Here is a 13839-nt window from a genome sequence, read left to right as displayed (position 1 = left end):
AAACCGGGAGCCACAAACTCATTAAAAGTTTTTTTTTCAAACACTAATGGTAAAAAAAACTTTCATCCAGTAACTTGTAGGAAGGGAAGGATCTAGTTAAGAAAGTGTTTTTCTCTACTTTAAAATTCCTATTTTAACTCACTTTATTCTGCAAATTTAGGTTATGGCCACCATTTTTTATTATTTTGATGTATTTTTTACACCTTGGTGTGTCTCTAAATACTCAGCTTGTTTTCATTCCTGTCAGATTTTGCTGTTTTGTCAAAGCCAATTACACCTCACAGTGCTTTGGCCTCAGTGCCATCATGCATCAGGAATGACAATAGTGGATTCACAAAGAATTGCTCACATACACCTGCTTGTAAGGACCAGTCACTATTACATTTTATACTGAACTTTGTTCACTGAACATTTTTTAAAAAACATTTTATTGTCAAGCATTATGCTTTGAAGTCAAGAGTTAACATTGTGAAAGGCAAGCATTAAACCTAAACTACAGCCGTTTCCTCCATCTGTGCAGGAAAAGATTATTAGTTCCATTTGTCACAGTTTCTTTTGATAAATGGGGATGAAAAAGTATGCAAAAATATATTATATGCATGATAACCCTCAGCTCAGTGAAAACAAGCTACCATATAAAAGCCTTTTATTGGCTAACTAGAGCAGCTGCTATAATTCACATTATAGTAATTAATCCTGCTGATTTTTAAGTTTCAGTCTGTCAGTAGGATTGGGGAGTTAATCAGCAACAAAAATCAGTTGTGATGCACGGCTCGGAGAAACTGGTGTTTTTATTTGTCTACAAGTTTGATGAATTTAACACCTAATGCCAAGATCACCATCATTTAACTCTTATTCGTGAATTTCAGAGAACTGGAAATAAGGGAAAGTCTATTATAAGTGTCTTTTTATTTAGACTAAAGCTCTCTTTGAACATCAGAGGTTTCAGCACGCTTAACAGACGTTATTAGCTGCAGTCAGTCTCTCTCTATGGACTGCAGGCTCAAACTAACAGGGTCTGTAGGTTTTTCCTTTGTAACCAGTGATAACAGATCTGAAAATCTTAACTTGAAAACTAACTCTTGGACCAGCACTACTCAGTGAGTGGGTGTCCTCACACACACAATTAGGATAATATTAACTGAGCTGACAACAACAAGATCGTCCCATTTTCACCTAATGTAACTTTTGTGACTTGATCGGACTGATGCAATCTAATTATTGGATCCTTAAGTGGATGTCATGTGAGTGAAACCTCCACCATGCCTCCATCCACTTTATGCTTTACACTTTAACTGCCTGCTCTGCCTGGTAGAGAGTCGATAGAGGATACTGTTTACAGGTGATATGTATAGAAATGATAACAACTGATGTCAGAATTTCAATAGGGTGTTTAGATCTGAAATAAGTGCTCTGGAAAAAAAGGATAAAACCTGCTTCATGTCCAACTGTTCCCGTGGATAATGAAGATAAATTGTCTAGAAGCCTGCAAGAATAAAGAGCCTGCAGAGTGAAATACAGTACAAGGTTCACACTTCATTGAGGAGTTTTTACCCAAAAACTCAGTATGGTTAAATGAGATTTCATTTACTCAAGAATAATGGACATTTTTGTTCAACTAAATAGTTGTAACTAACATTAAAAAGCAAGATTTCTGCTCAGTAATGCAACACAGACCTATCGCCCTGACTGTATGTACTCACGAGTGTAGTGACCCTGCTGAAGGCTTAATCTAAGCCAGGAAAAACCCTGAAGTAGAAAGTGAAAGAAGCTCTAAGACCATCTATTTTACAAAGACGACTGGCATTTCTGATGAATAATGCAGGTTACTGGAGCTTCAGACACGCAGGAATTGGTATGTCTCTATGTGTGATCATGCAAAGCTAAGCGGGCAGAGTAAGGGACTCTCCCTGCCAAGGTTGGTAGTTCTACTCCCACGGGGGCCACTAGGAGTGAAAAGACAACACTCATGGCAGCGTGTTTGATGAAAGCTTTGCGCAAACGGCATATAAATGAGCATTAAACCATCCGTATTCTCTCTCACACACATTTACACACAGTCTGACTTACTGAGGCACTCTCCAGAGATAGCATTAAGGAAATGCCCGTCTTGGCAGTTTGCCCTGCAGTGGCCACTCTGCAGGGACACCAGCGGGGGGCAGGCGGTGCAGTCGGCCTGGGAGGGACCGGAGCAGGTCTGGCAGGAGGGATGGCACGCTGAGAGAGAGGGGGACAAAGACAGGTGATGACATACTACATATGCGCATGGAAACTTACAACACCACAGGTCAACTGGACCGCTTGGACCTGTTTGTGCTGTTGGTGCCTTTGGAAACAATAGGGCGCTCTGTGTGGTACACACACTCCAGGAACACTCCAGTGGTCACTAAAAACAATGAAGTCTGTGGTTTGGAGTCTTCCTGCATACTGCATGGTGTTCATTTCTCATGTTACGATGCCATGCAGAGCAGGGACATAACTACTTTGTGACTGACAGGTCGCTGCCAGGCTCGGCTCGGCAGGCAATATCCTCTGTTTTTTCACTCAGTCAGACCGGCCACGAGGTAAAGGGTGTGCATCTTTGATATACAGTTTGTAGTTTGTTCGTCAGCCCCTCTTTAATTTTGCCTCATGCTTGGTGCAGGGTGGATGGTGTACAGCAGGTTTGTCAGAGCTTAATTTCTTCTTGGCTTTTAACAAACAGCTGGCTTCAGGAGATGGAGACAGAGCTGATGGAATAAAGCACTGCAGAGTTGATGCTAATCCTTTCTGGCTTTGTCGTTATGAGCCACAACTTTCACATTACACGTTGTGATTTGGTGCATTTAAGCAACGCACAGCGTTCTTATTGCCTCACATTAAAAGTCACCAACGCCACTTGTAGCAAACGTTTATTCTCATCTACACTGAAACACAATTCTTCTTCTGGGTACTTTCTAATGAGCCAGTCAGTACTGAAGGAGATAAGGCCAAGTCAGCAAGCAGAGCCCATTTATTGTGTAATCCAAGACGATGTGAGTGCATTGCTCTTCTTAACTGTCTTGGTAGCCATCTTCATCGATCAATTACTGAAGCCAGGTTTAAATATGTGATCCAGTGAGGTCCAGTGAGTTTTTTTTCTTGTTGGTTTTTCTCAAGATAAACAATAAAATTTAGCACATTTAAAAAAGACCAAAGAGTAAAGCTTGTAAATGGAAGATAAAAAGGGTCATCTTGTTTCGAATGAGGTCAGAGACAATACACCGAGCTGAGGTAATGAGTAGGAGATTAGAGCAAATGGATTTTCATTAAGCAGGCGAGTCATAGAGGGGAGGGGGGTAGATGGGGAGAGAGCCCTGCTAAGGTTAACATGTGTTCACTAAGGGCCACACTGAGAAACGAGTTATTTAATGGGTCAGATAAGAAGTTTGGACAAAAATAGTAATAAATTCTGATTATCGTTCTGCAAGACAGCTACATGCATCCAGATCACAGTTACCTGTAGCACACGCATACATTTCACAGCTGCTGTAAGCCCAGGATATTTAACAATACCAAATAAATCTGTGTATGTAAGTTAACAACCATTAATTTGTTATTTTATTCTTACACATGTCTGTAAGTCTTGCCAGTTCGGCTTTACAGACAAAACCATTACAACTTATTAGCTGTACAAATCTTTGATCCTGTGGTTTACCTTTACCTGTAACGTGGTTGTAAAAATACTGTTGGTCAAGGCTAAACGACCCTATGGGTAAATGTCCCTCACCTCTGACCTCAGTAAAATTCTTTCCTGGTGAGTTTATTGGTTCAGTTATTCATTTTGGGTCCTATTAGCCTTGTGATGATGTGGTACTGAGAACCAACACCCATCTTTTTTCTTTTGGTGGAAATGATTGGTTGGGCACTTCTGTTGGTATTATTCTTAGTCAAGCCAAGACAGACAGAGCTAGGGATCGAACCGGCAACCTTCCGGCTACAAAATGAGCTTCCAACCCCCTGAACCACGGTATTTGTTTTACTGTTAAGGTTAGAATTTAGAACTGAGTGTGACTCAAGAGTAGCAAAGCAGATATGTGTGTGTATGTGCTCTCACCTTGGCATTGGTTGTCCTGAATAAAGAAGCCTTGTGGGCATGTGGGGACACAGCGGCCCTCGTACAGGCTGGACGGGGAGGGACAGGATGTACAGTTGTCTGCAGATGGCCCAGCACACTGCCAACAGGAGGGATGACACTCTGAAGAGGACACAAAGAGCAGCGACATGGTCACCATGAAAAAAAGAAGTATAAAGGAGAAAGAGAGGAGAAGGCTCAATCCCCAGCTGTGCCTTCTCACTACAGCACAGCCACAACAGAAAAATGAAAAGATGAATGGACGGCACTTTTGTTCTTTTCAGTGTCCCTGTACTTTTGCTGGCACTCCTAGAAATGGGTTTTGGGAGTTGAATTGAAAGGAGATGGACCAACTTTTGATATTTTGCTATTGTCAAACTAACAAAATCTCAAGAAAAACTTTATTACAAGCTGGGAGCTTGTACTTCTATAAACTTCTGGGACTAATCTTGTAAATTGGCCAGCTTACAGTTTTCAGCGTATCCTCTCTGGTAACATCGCAAAGCAGTTTTTGCTAAATTCGTACAGTAGCTACGTTACAGTGAGACGTTACCTCAGCTTGGTTGATGAATTTAGTTGGCATCTGGTGTTGTATGCTTCTTAACCTTAAAAATTATACACTATGTACAGAACTGCAACATCACAGTACTGTACAGGATATGTAAGCAAAAGAGTCCTGAAGGCAGATCACTGACAAAGTTTTACTGATAATTTTAAACTAAAAGAAAAGACATAAACCAGATAACTTTACAAGTCTCTCCAAATGACGCAGGCAGTAATTTGAAGTACTAAACCATCTGGAGTGTACATATACAGTACAGTAAAAAGTAGGTTGAGGTTGTTTATATACAGCTACTTATTTATGCCAATGCATTAATGCAACTTAAAACTGAGTCCTGTTTCTTACGTGACCCTTCTCGGGGTCACGTAGAACTGAAGCATGCTGACCAAGAGGCAAGAATCAGGGTACGCTAAGACACAGGCTCAGCTCTGCTCCTCTTATTGTAAAGTTATACAGTAAAAAAGAAACAGCCCATGTAACTGTGTCTGAACTGAAATCAATTTCCACCACTGTTCCTGATATTTTACTGCCACTTTACTGTACCTTAGTCCTTCCCTGCTGGCATGACTGAAATCTGATTCTCAGGAGCTTTTAGTCAGCTCCGTCAGCCAGAAGTAATGTAACACTCAGATAAGGCCAGCAGCCAGATTCCCCAATCAGAAGTTACGCATTAACACCAGAGTCAGTGCCAGCCCAGAGAGCCTCCTCCAAGGCGGACACACGCCAACCAAGATGGAAATCTGTAACATGCTCCAGTGTTTAATTTGGACTGCTGAGATCAAAACAAACCTTCCACACGGATCATTGTAAAACATATCAGAAGATTTTAAACTGCATAAATTATAGGTGAACTTTTTAAAGCTGACACGGTATCTCGGCTTCTAAATGAATGACTAATTAATGAGAACTACAAGTAAGAAACTGCTGATGAACAGAAAAGGATCACCAGATGATCCTGCACAGAAAACACATCCGTGAGAGCTGCTCATAGGACAGGAAGTTACATTTTAACTTATTATCGCTCACTGCAGTTTGTCGCTGAGGCTGGTTACTGGTAGAAATTCCAGGCTCATGTTGCTTAGCAACCCTCTAATTATATACTATCCTGTCATCTGTCAATTAACCGTACCCTAGATTCTGATGAATGGTCACTTCCATTGCTCGCATTACAGTTTAGCAGTGTTTAACTGAGGATTTCACATTGCCTATTTCACAGAGACAGCAGTAATTTCACCTGCAGTCACTGAATTGCTAGCCTCTGGTCGCCACATCACTGCTAGCGGCTTCCTGTGTAGACACAATTTTAGTTACGCTGTGATAGGCCCAGGCTACTGGGTGATCGCCATGATGATGATGCATGATTATTTCTTCTCCACTTCCCCTCTTTCCACTGTTCTCTGGTCATGGAACATGGATGCCCCTCTCCTGAGCCCGGTTCTGCCAGTTTCTGTTCTTTCCCATCAAGTGCTGCTCACAGGGGACTGTCATGGGTGTTGGGGTTCTCTCTTCAATATTATTGGGTTTTTACCTTCCAGTATAAAGCACCCTGAGGCGACTGCTGCAATGAACTGGTGTTTTTTTATATAAAATAAAACTGGGTAGAATTTAACGATATTTACTCCTGTTTCCCACAAAGCCTCACCACATTAGAACGTGTGATGGGGTGTAAGCCCAGGACTTAAATAACATCCAGAACAAACAGTTGGAAGTCTTGTTGGATTCACTGCTTATTTGTTTTATTTATAGATTTTTTTTACTGCATACAGTAGGGCAGAACTTAAAAAGTACATTTTAAATAAAGGCCCAAAAGTTATGGCAAAATAAACGGCACTAAATTCAGCAAAGGAAAATTTTGGAACTGGTCAGAAGTTATGGGAAAACTTGATAATTTTTAGAATAAAGACAAATAAAACTTTCCTTTAAAAAAATGCACTGAACATTTTATTTCACTCTTTTAGGTCTTGAATACTTCTAATAAAACTTTTTTGGGCCTCTGCTGGTGAGCAGCCTCATTTGATTTGACCAAAAGTGCTGCCTAATGCAACTTTACATTGTTAAATTTAGCTCCATATGCAGATTACCCTGCTTTTCTATATATATGCACTTCCTAGTTTATTTAGCCTTCACTTACATGCCCCCACACTGATCACCCAACACAGCAGCTGCCCTGAAACAGGCATTTTGTGCAGCCTTTGATGTCTGCTTTGGCACCAAGAAGACAAATAGCTGAGCAATGCTATCAGCTCTGGCAGCTGAGAGGGGTTCGTGCTGCTGGCGGGGGGTTCGAATGAAAGACAAAAGGCCTGTCATCAACTGGCTAGCAGCACCAGGTGTGTGCGTGCATGCCCGTGTGTGTATGCACTACCTGTCTTGTTTTTTTAGTATATTTACACTGGACTATGTGTGTGTTTATAATTACTCCTCTTTGGATTCTTTCAGAGGGCTGTCAGCTGCATCCGGGTCTTGTGTACACACTGCATGACAGCACTGGCAGGTAGCTCTACCTGAGCCAACACTACTGCGTGTGTGTGTGTGTGTGTGTGTGTGTGTGTGTGTGTGTGTGTGCTAAAACATTTACCCTATGGGACCATCTCAGTGTCAGAGCAAGGACTTTTAAAGTCACACGGTTGTCAGCAGAAACTGTCAGTCTGACATCCGATCATCGCCCACCGTCTCCCTGCCGCCTACCCCTAATCCCTCTTGTTCTTCCTCGTCAACTATGGCAGCTTAATTGGTAGAAGAGATGAGACGACATCCAATATGTTTATGATTGAGTTTACCACCCACAGATGCGCCTGTTCATCCAACAACATGCAAAAACACATGACAAATAAATAGATAAATAAATCAAAATCAGTTCATCTTGCCAATCACAAGCTACCCAGAAATCTTCACATCAACGGTCCAAAAACAAACGCAGACTCAGAGGCGTATTAAGCAGGCCTGCTGTCAAACTTATGTCATTAATACGGGGAGTGAATAAGAGTGATAGGATGCCTCTCGCTCTTTTATTGCAGCTTGGATATCTAATTTGTTCCAGGAAGGAGCGCGCATATTGATTCCTGTAGTAGCCAAATTCATGTGCGCAGGCGTTCTCATCACACATTATCTGGTGCACGAGCTCAGAGAATCACATTCATTACTTTGTTTTGTGCTGATAGGGTCATAATTCGAGGTGGGCGCAGTCGATGAGATTGTGATTTAGTTTGGGGGTGTGAGCGCTCCTTAATGCTTTCCATAAATGATTCTCCTGGTACAGTACAGAGCTTATCATTTCATAAGTGCGGCAGCGTGTGCCGCAGAAACACAGGTGGATGGTTATATCTCATTCCTCGGAAGTGTCTAACGTGTCACTCATATTGATTCCGTTGCGTTATGGGATCCTCGAAATCAGCCCATTTCTATGAGGAGCAATTTGGAGGAAATGGCAACGACAACTGCTGCAAGAGCCGAGTTACAAATACATCAGGGAAAAAATTATAGGAAACTATGCTCCTGAACAGATTTCATTGATTTGAATGACATGTAAGCTGTTTAATCTGCCCAACTGAAGTGCAGAAAATGATTATTTGTTGAGCTGGTGATCTCAAACATCAGGTTTCCATCAATCAAATTTTCCCCCTCGCAGCCATCTTCACCTCCTTTCAAAATCATTCTGGTCATGTGGCTGCAGTGCTGAGGTGGAGGATAGCTGTGCTCATTGGGGCCAATAATCACCCTATAAGAAAAAATTCAGAAGCCTATTTGTGCGTTTATGTCTTTGTATACCTAAATGACTCTGGTAGAATCCCTAACACTTTCAGTTAGGTTCCCAAAGAAAGCTGGAAACCATAGTATGTACTAGGGCTGGAATAATGTGCTTTAACATTAGTTGGTGTCAGATGTTGCCTGTGTCTTTTGGCTCTGGTGCCTTGATGCACCAGTGGAAACGTGTCAGATATGGTTATGGTTGAACATATTTTCAACAGCAAAGCCTGCACAGAGCTACAGCTACGTCTTGGTCTGGAGTAAAGAATGAGGTGACAAACACCTTTAATCTTAATGATGGAAAGAAGTAGCCTCGAGCTGAATATCATATGTCATAAAAACACATCTCAGAATTTCAGCCCAGCCTTGCAGCGCAGTCCAAATAGAAAACATTAGAATACATATGACCACCTGCCAATTTTTTCAGCTGCATATCTTGCAGCTTAATGCTATTTCAATCAAAAACTGCGACAGTTAAAGTCAACACGGTCAAAGCACGCGCACCTAACAAACATGTTAGGTGCGCGTTAACTCTCCTCGTGTGTCACAGTGTGCTGCACCTCAACCTGCACATCAAGCAGCGTTAAGCCTCCTACACACAAACTGTCTCTGTCTGCACTGAATGGAGAATGTGGGGATTTACAACCTGGAATTTACTCTCAGACGTCTGATGGCTCACAGGCCCCAGCCCTCTTTAATGTCAACACGAGAGTGTGTGTGCAAACGATGAAGTCTTGTCTTGTGCATGCTTATACCTCCTCCTCCTCCTCCTTTAAGGACAGTAGCTACGGGGGAGGTCTGGTTATCTGTCAGAGCGCCCCACACACACACACACACACACACACACAGAAACTTGTACAACAGCCTGTATTGTTCCCAGCCGTACAACTGAACCCACTGACACTCCACTGAGGGAAACCTTTGTTAGTGAGAATGGAGGCAGAGAGGAGCGACTCCTTTACATATTACTGTGAATAGAGCTTAAATGACGTGCCATTTATTGAATTGATCTTCAGCTAAATTTGTGTTCATCTGACAAAAGGAGGCTTAGCGTGAACCTGGCACCCACACAATAGACACAATAACTCTGCTGACAATAGCACTTCAAATACAGGTTTTCTGTATAACAAGAAAAACTGTCATTTTCTCATATGTCAGCAGGTAACGTAGAAATCCAATATTTAATTAATGTGGCTTAAATATGATTTTTTTCCCCACACAAAAAAAATCAGCAAAGAGAGGAACAACATGTGTACAATAAAAAGAAAGTTGTGAGATCGACACATTCTGCCTTCATCGGGGTCAATAACACCTAATTGAACATGCTTTGTGAAGAGTGCATGCGGGCGCGCGTGTTTTTTTGTGATCAGTTCAGCCTCACTGATGCCTGAACTCACCAGAGACTCTGCGACTCGCCATCATTTCCCCCGTTTCTCTCTATTTCCCTCTGCCATCATTTATGAGGTCGATTCAGGCTGAAACATTTCCAGCACACGCAGGCACGTCTCTCCTCTCAATTTGTGCTGCCATCAGAGAATTTGCATCCAGTCTTTCTATTGACTTCATATGTAATGGCACCGCGTCTAAAATTCACTTTGCATTCAGATCAGTTAGACTGCTTTGCCTTCATGTGTTTTGCAAGTAGAATTTGTTCCAGTTATACCACCACTTTACTTTATGGAGCTTAACATTGTGTTTGCAACTTGAGTCTATAGAGCCAAGTTAGCAGCTCTACTATTAAGTGTGCTTTTTTATTTAATCTGTCATTTTCACAAATGGACTATGGACAATGTCAGGAGAATCAGATCTAAGCATTGACCACAGGTGCCCTCTCTCCTCTGTAGTACAGAACAGAAGACAGTACTCATCCTGGGGACAGGAAGGTGTGCCAAATAAAACCGTTTGCAGATTCCCACACATTTTTCTTTAAACTGGCACATCAGCTGCTTCAATGCTGGCTAATGACGGACACCTATCCTGTGTCAGTCACAGGTAGTAAGTCAGATATCATTTGTGTTTTCCACTTTCTCACTTGGTTTGTGTTTAGACTTCCTTTTGCTCGTTAGGCACTAGAAACTATTAAATTCTAACCTCAGCTAAAATCTACTCACAATAACAATTTTGCAATGGAGTAAAAATTTAAGGGACCACAAATTCTGTACCCTCTGGGGAGTGGTATGCACACTCACCAGCTACTTTATTAGGTACGCCTAATTTGTACTGAGCTGGACCCCCTTTGGGCTTTTTAGGGAAACATTTCTCAGAGATTTTGGTCCACATTAACACAGATTTGTCAGCTGTACAGCCATGATATAAATCTGCCATTCTGCCTTATCTCAAAGGTTCTCTCCTGAACTGAGATCTGATGACTGCGGAGACCAGTTTTAACTTCAGTGCGTCATCTTGACAATGAGACAATGGCTACATGCCTAAATGCAGGGAGTTACTACCACGTGATTGGCTGATTAGATATTGGGGTCTACAAGCAGTTGAATGTACCTATTAAAGTGGTCAGAGAGTGTATTTGTTCAGAAATAGACAGGAACCGACAAAGATAACAGGCTGGAGCGTCAGAAATAACCGGTCTACTCTCTGCAAAGTTACAGCAACCTTTTAACAAGGTTAACTTTGATACTTTTCAATATTTTCTGCTATTTTCCATCCACACCACGTCTTCCACAAGATTAAAGAAAAATACTCATGCAGGTGCTGATTTCACTGTTTTTAAAACAGCTGGAAACACTGGTGGTGTCATGGCTGTCGTGCCTTCTGTTAACTGCGTGTATACATGCAAGTCTTGCTACTAACTGAACTTCTATTTAGTGACAATAGCTTCAGACACTTTTCTTAAAACCACTTTAGAGTCTACATCGGTTTAGTGTCGGTCCCAAGTGATCACAGAGACGAATGAGCATTAGAGGACACTCCAATCCCACTCATTGATTTGTAATTGTGCCCTCCAGGATGATTAGGGAAATTCAATACTGCTAAGGGCTATTCAATTCCAGGTAAAGTAAACAAAATTTTCTTGGTTGCCTGAACTTAAAAATAAATTGTTGTGAGGAGACAAATCAAACTATTACTTAAATGGCTTTTGGCTTAAGATCCCTAAAAGCAAAGTGAGTGCAAGGATATATTTGCAGAGTGTTCAAGCGTGATGCAAAATGAGGATTTCTTTGTTTTTATTCGGGTTGTTCGAGCCCACAGGTCCAAAACGTCCCTAACTTAAGGTTAAGAAGCACGAGAGCTAACTTTTGACTCATTTCATCACTTTAATGCAGACTCGAGTTTAAGAATTTGTAGCAGTAAACCAACAGTGCTTTTTGCCTCGCTTATATTCATTAACTGTCCTAATGTAAGAAACCACACAGGAAAAGTATTAACAACATAAGCAACAAATTACAGTGTTTCCGAGCAGCAAGGGGAACTTCAGCTAACAGGAAACTATGAAGACATTCCTCAGAGCAGCCTGTAATTGACGTGCTCACTGAACTGCACTCACACTTTGAAACACAGCTGTTGAGCTGCTGTAAACAGACGAGGATTTATCCGCGGCACTGTGGGAAATCCCAACAATCCAAGAGCGCAGCTTGCCTCGTCTTTTGCTGCTCGGTTGTCTCGTGTGGCTCGTCTCCACAAACTGCTCAAACTCTGCGGACTAAGCTGGAAGTTTCGGCCATAAGCAACAGCGTATTTCAGTTGTGAATATAGCGGTAAAGCTCTGTATTTTCATTTCCTTCAGCGATGTGCTGACTGTTCACATCAGTCACATGTTTCATGCTAAATCTAGTCCAAATAAAATCTCTGCAAACCTGAATGAGTAAAGAAGAAAGTGGTTCATAAAAGCACTCATCCATTCATCACTTCTCACTTACTGCTGAAATATATTTATTAAATAACATTTTGTTCTTCATCAGTGAGGTATCTGGGGGGAGCTCCACATGCTCATGTGTCAGTCCATGAATGAATATTTGGACACTGACAGGGTTTGATGTTGCCTCTTTACACCGCCACAGTGGAATTTAAATCAGACATTCAACATCTGAGTGCCGCTGTAATTCAGCAGGTGTAATAAAAATATTGCATTAACTGTTAACCATAAACCAATTTTAGACATAGTCCTCTTTTTTCAGAGGCTCAATAGCAATTGGACGATTACTGACAAGCAGCTTCACGGCCAGGTGGGGACCGCTCCCGCATTATTTGATGACAAATGAACTTGATTCAGAGTGTTGAAATCACATTTGGTAGAGTTTAAAAATAACTCTCAATATAAGGTTCAAATAGATGTCAGTGTAAGTAAAGAAGGCTGAACAAAATCTATCTAAGAGACAGCAAAGTTTATTTGTCTGAGAGACAAATCATGAATCCCATATAGTCTTAATAGGGAGGAATGCCACTGGTGAGCTAAGCAACACCAAAACGCCTGAAAGACCACAGAAGATAACTAAGTGGATGATCTCAGAATTATTTACTTGGTTAAGATTTAATGGCTTGATGACTTAACATCTAATGCAACAAAGCCATGCATGTCACTGTCAAGGCAACAATCAAGAGACAACTTCATGAATGCAGAGAATTTACAGCAAAGTGCAAACCACTGGTTACACTCAGGAACAAGCAGGCCAGACTAGACGTCTCCTGAAAACATCTAAAGGCGTCAGCACACCCCTGAGATAAGATCTTCTGTAAAGAGATATCTGTAAATGTCGAGTAGTGTAGTTTAATTGATACTCGAGGCCCTCCGGTTTGCATTTGGAGCCCCACTAGTATCAACCAATCAAATTTGAGAGATTTTAGCAGGTAAATCCAACTATCAACCAAACAAATATCAGCTCAGAGTAAAAAAGTGATCATCGCTACTACCAGTGGGAGCAGTGTGGTTTGAGTCATCAGACAACATCTGTGCTGTTTATGGAGCTAAAAGATGGTTAGAGGTTGTGACTTAACACACTTCTCATTTAAACATCTGGATCCACAAAAACCAAGATGGTGAATTAGCAAACCAAGGGTGAAAACTAATCGTTCACAAAAGGAAAAAGTGTAAATCCGGACCAAAAGGGGGAAAAACATCAATAGAAAATGTGTTCAAATGGTGCTATAGGCTTTAAAATGGAATAGTCGACTAGCTTTAAGCAGATCCCATCAATGTTTTGCTTCTAAAGCAAAACCATTCCTACTGATGCGCTCACAAAGCCTCTCTGTGTCATGTAAGTACTTAAAATCTCACCTTTATGCAAGCAGCAGCTATAAAACCACACTGTGTGTTTTACCTCAATCAAAGGTGAAAGCAGCTCCAGCAGATGAAAAGTGAGCTGAAGGGAAAGTAGAGCTGAACCAAAGAAATAGCATTGTTGGCAAAAGATCTGCCTGTGTTCAAGGAAGAAGACGGACACCGAGAACAAATACCCGACTCCCTGCCAGGTACTGAATGCAG

The 13839-nt window shown here is 41.5% G+C and overlaps 1 protein-coding gene across 1 annotated transcript in view; it reads right to left on the bottom strand.

The window, feature by feature from the left end:
- Positions 1 to 13839, bottom strand: part of fras1 (Fraser extracellular matrix complex subunit 1) — a 303563-nt gene that overhangs the window by 134661 nt on the left and 155063 nt on the right. Inside the window, exons 18-19 of the mRNA XM_039621075.1 lie at positions 4076 to 4216; positions 2071 to 2217 (exon numbers count right to left, since the gene is read on the bottom strand). Coding sequence (XP_039477009.1) covers positions 2071 to 2217; positions 4076 to 4216 — 288 coding nt within the window. The remainder of the gene's footprint in view (positions 1 to 2070; positions 2218 to 4075; positions 4217 to 13839) is intronic.

Source organism: Oreochromis aureus, linkage group 12, assembly GCF_013358895.1.
Source record: "Oreochromis aureus strain Israel breed Guangdong linkage group 12, ZZ_aureus, whole genome shotgun sequence".
NCBI classification, from domain to species: domain Eukaryota; kingdom Metazoa; phylum Chordata; class Actinopteri; order Cichliformes; family Cichlidae; genus Oreochromis; species Oreochromis aureus.
Note: the sequence above shows the minus strand (reverse complement) of the source record. Positions and strands in the feature narration are given on the sequence as shown.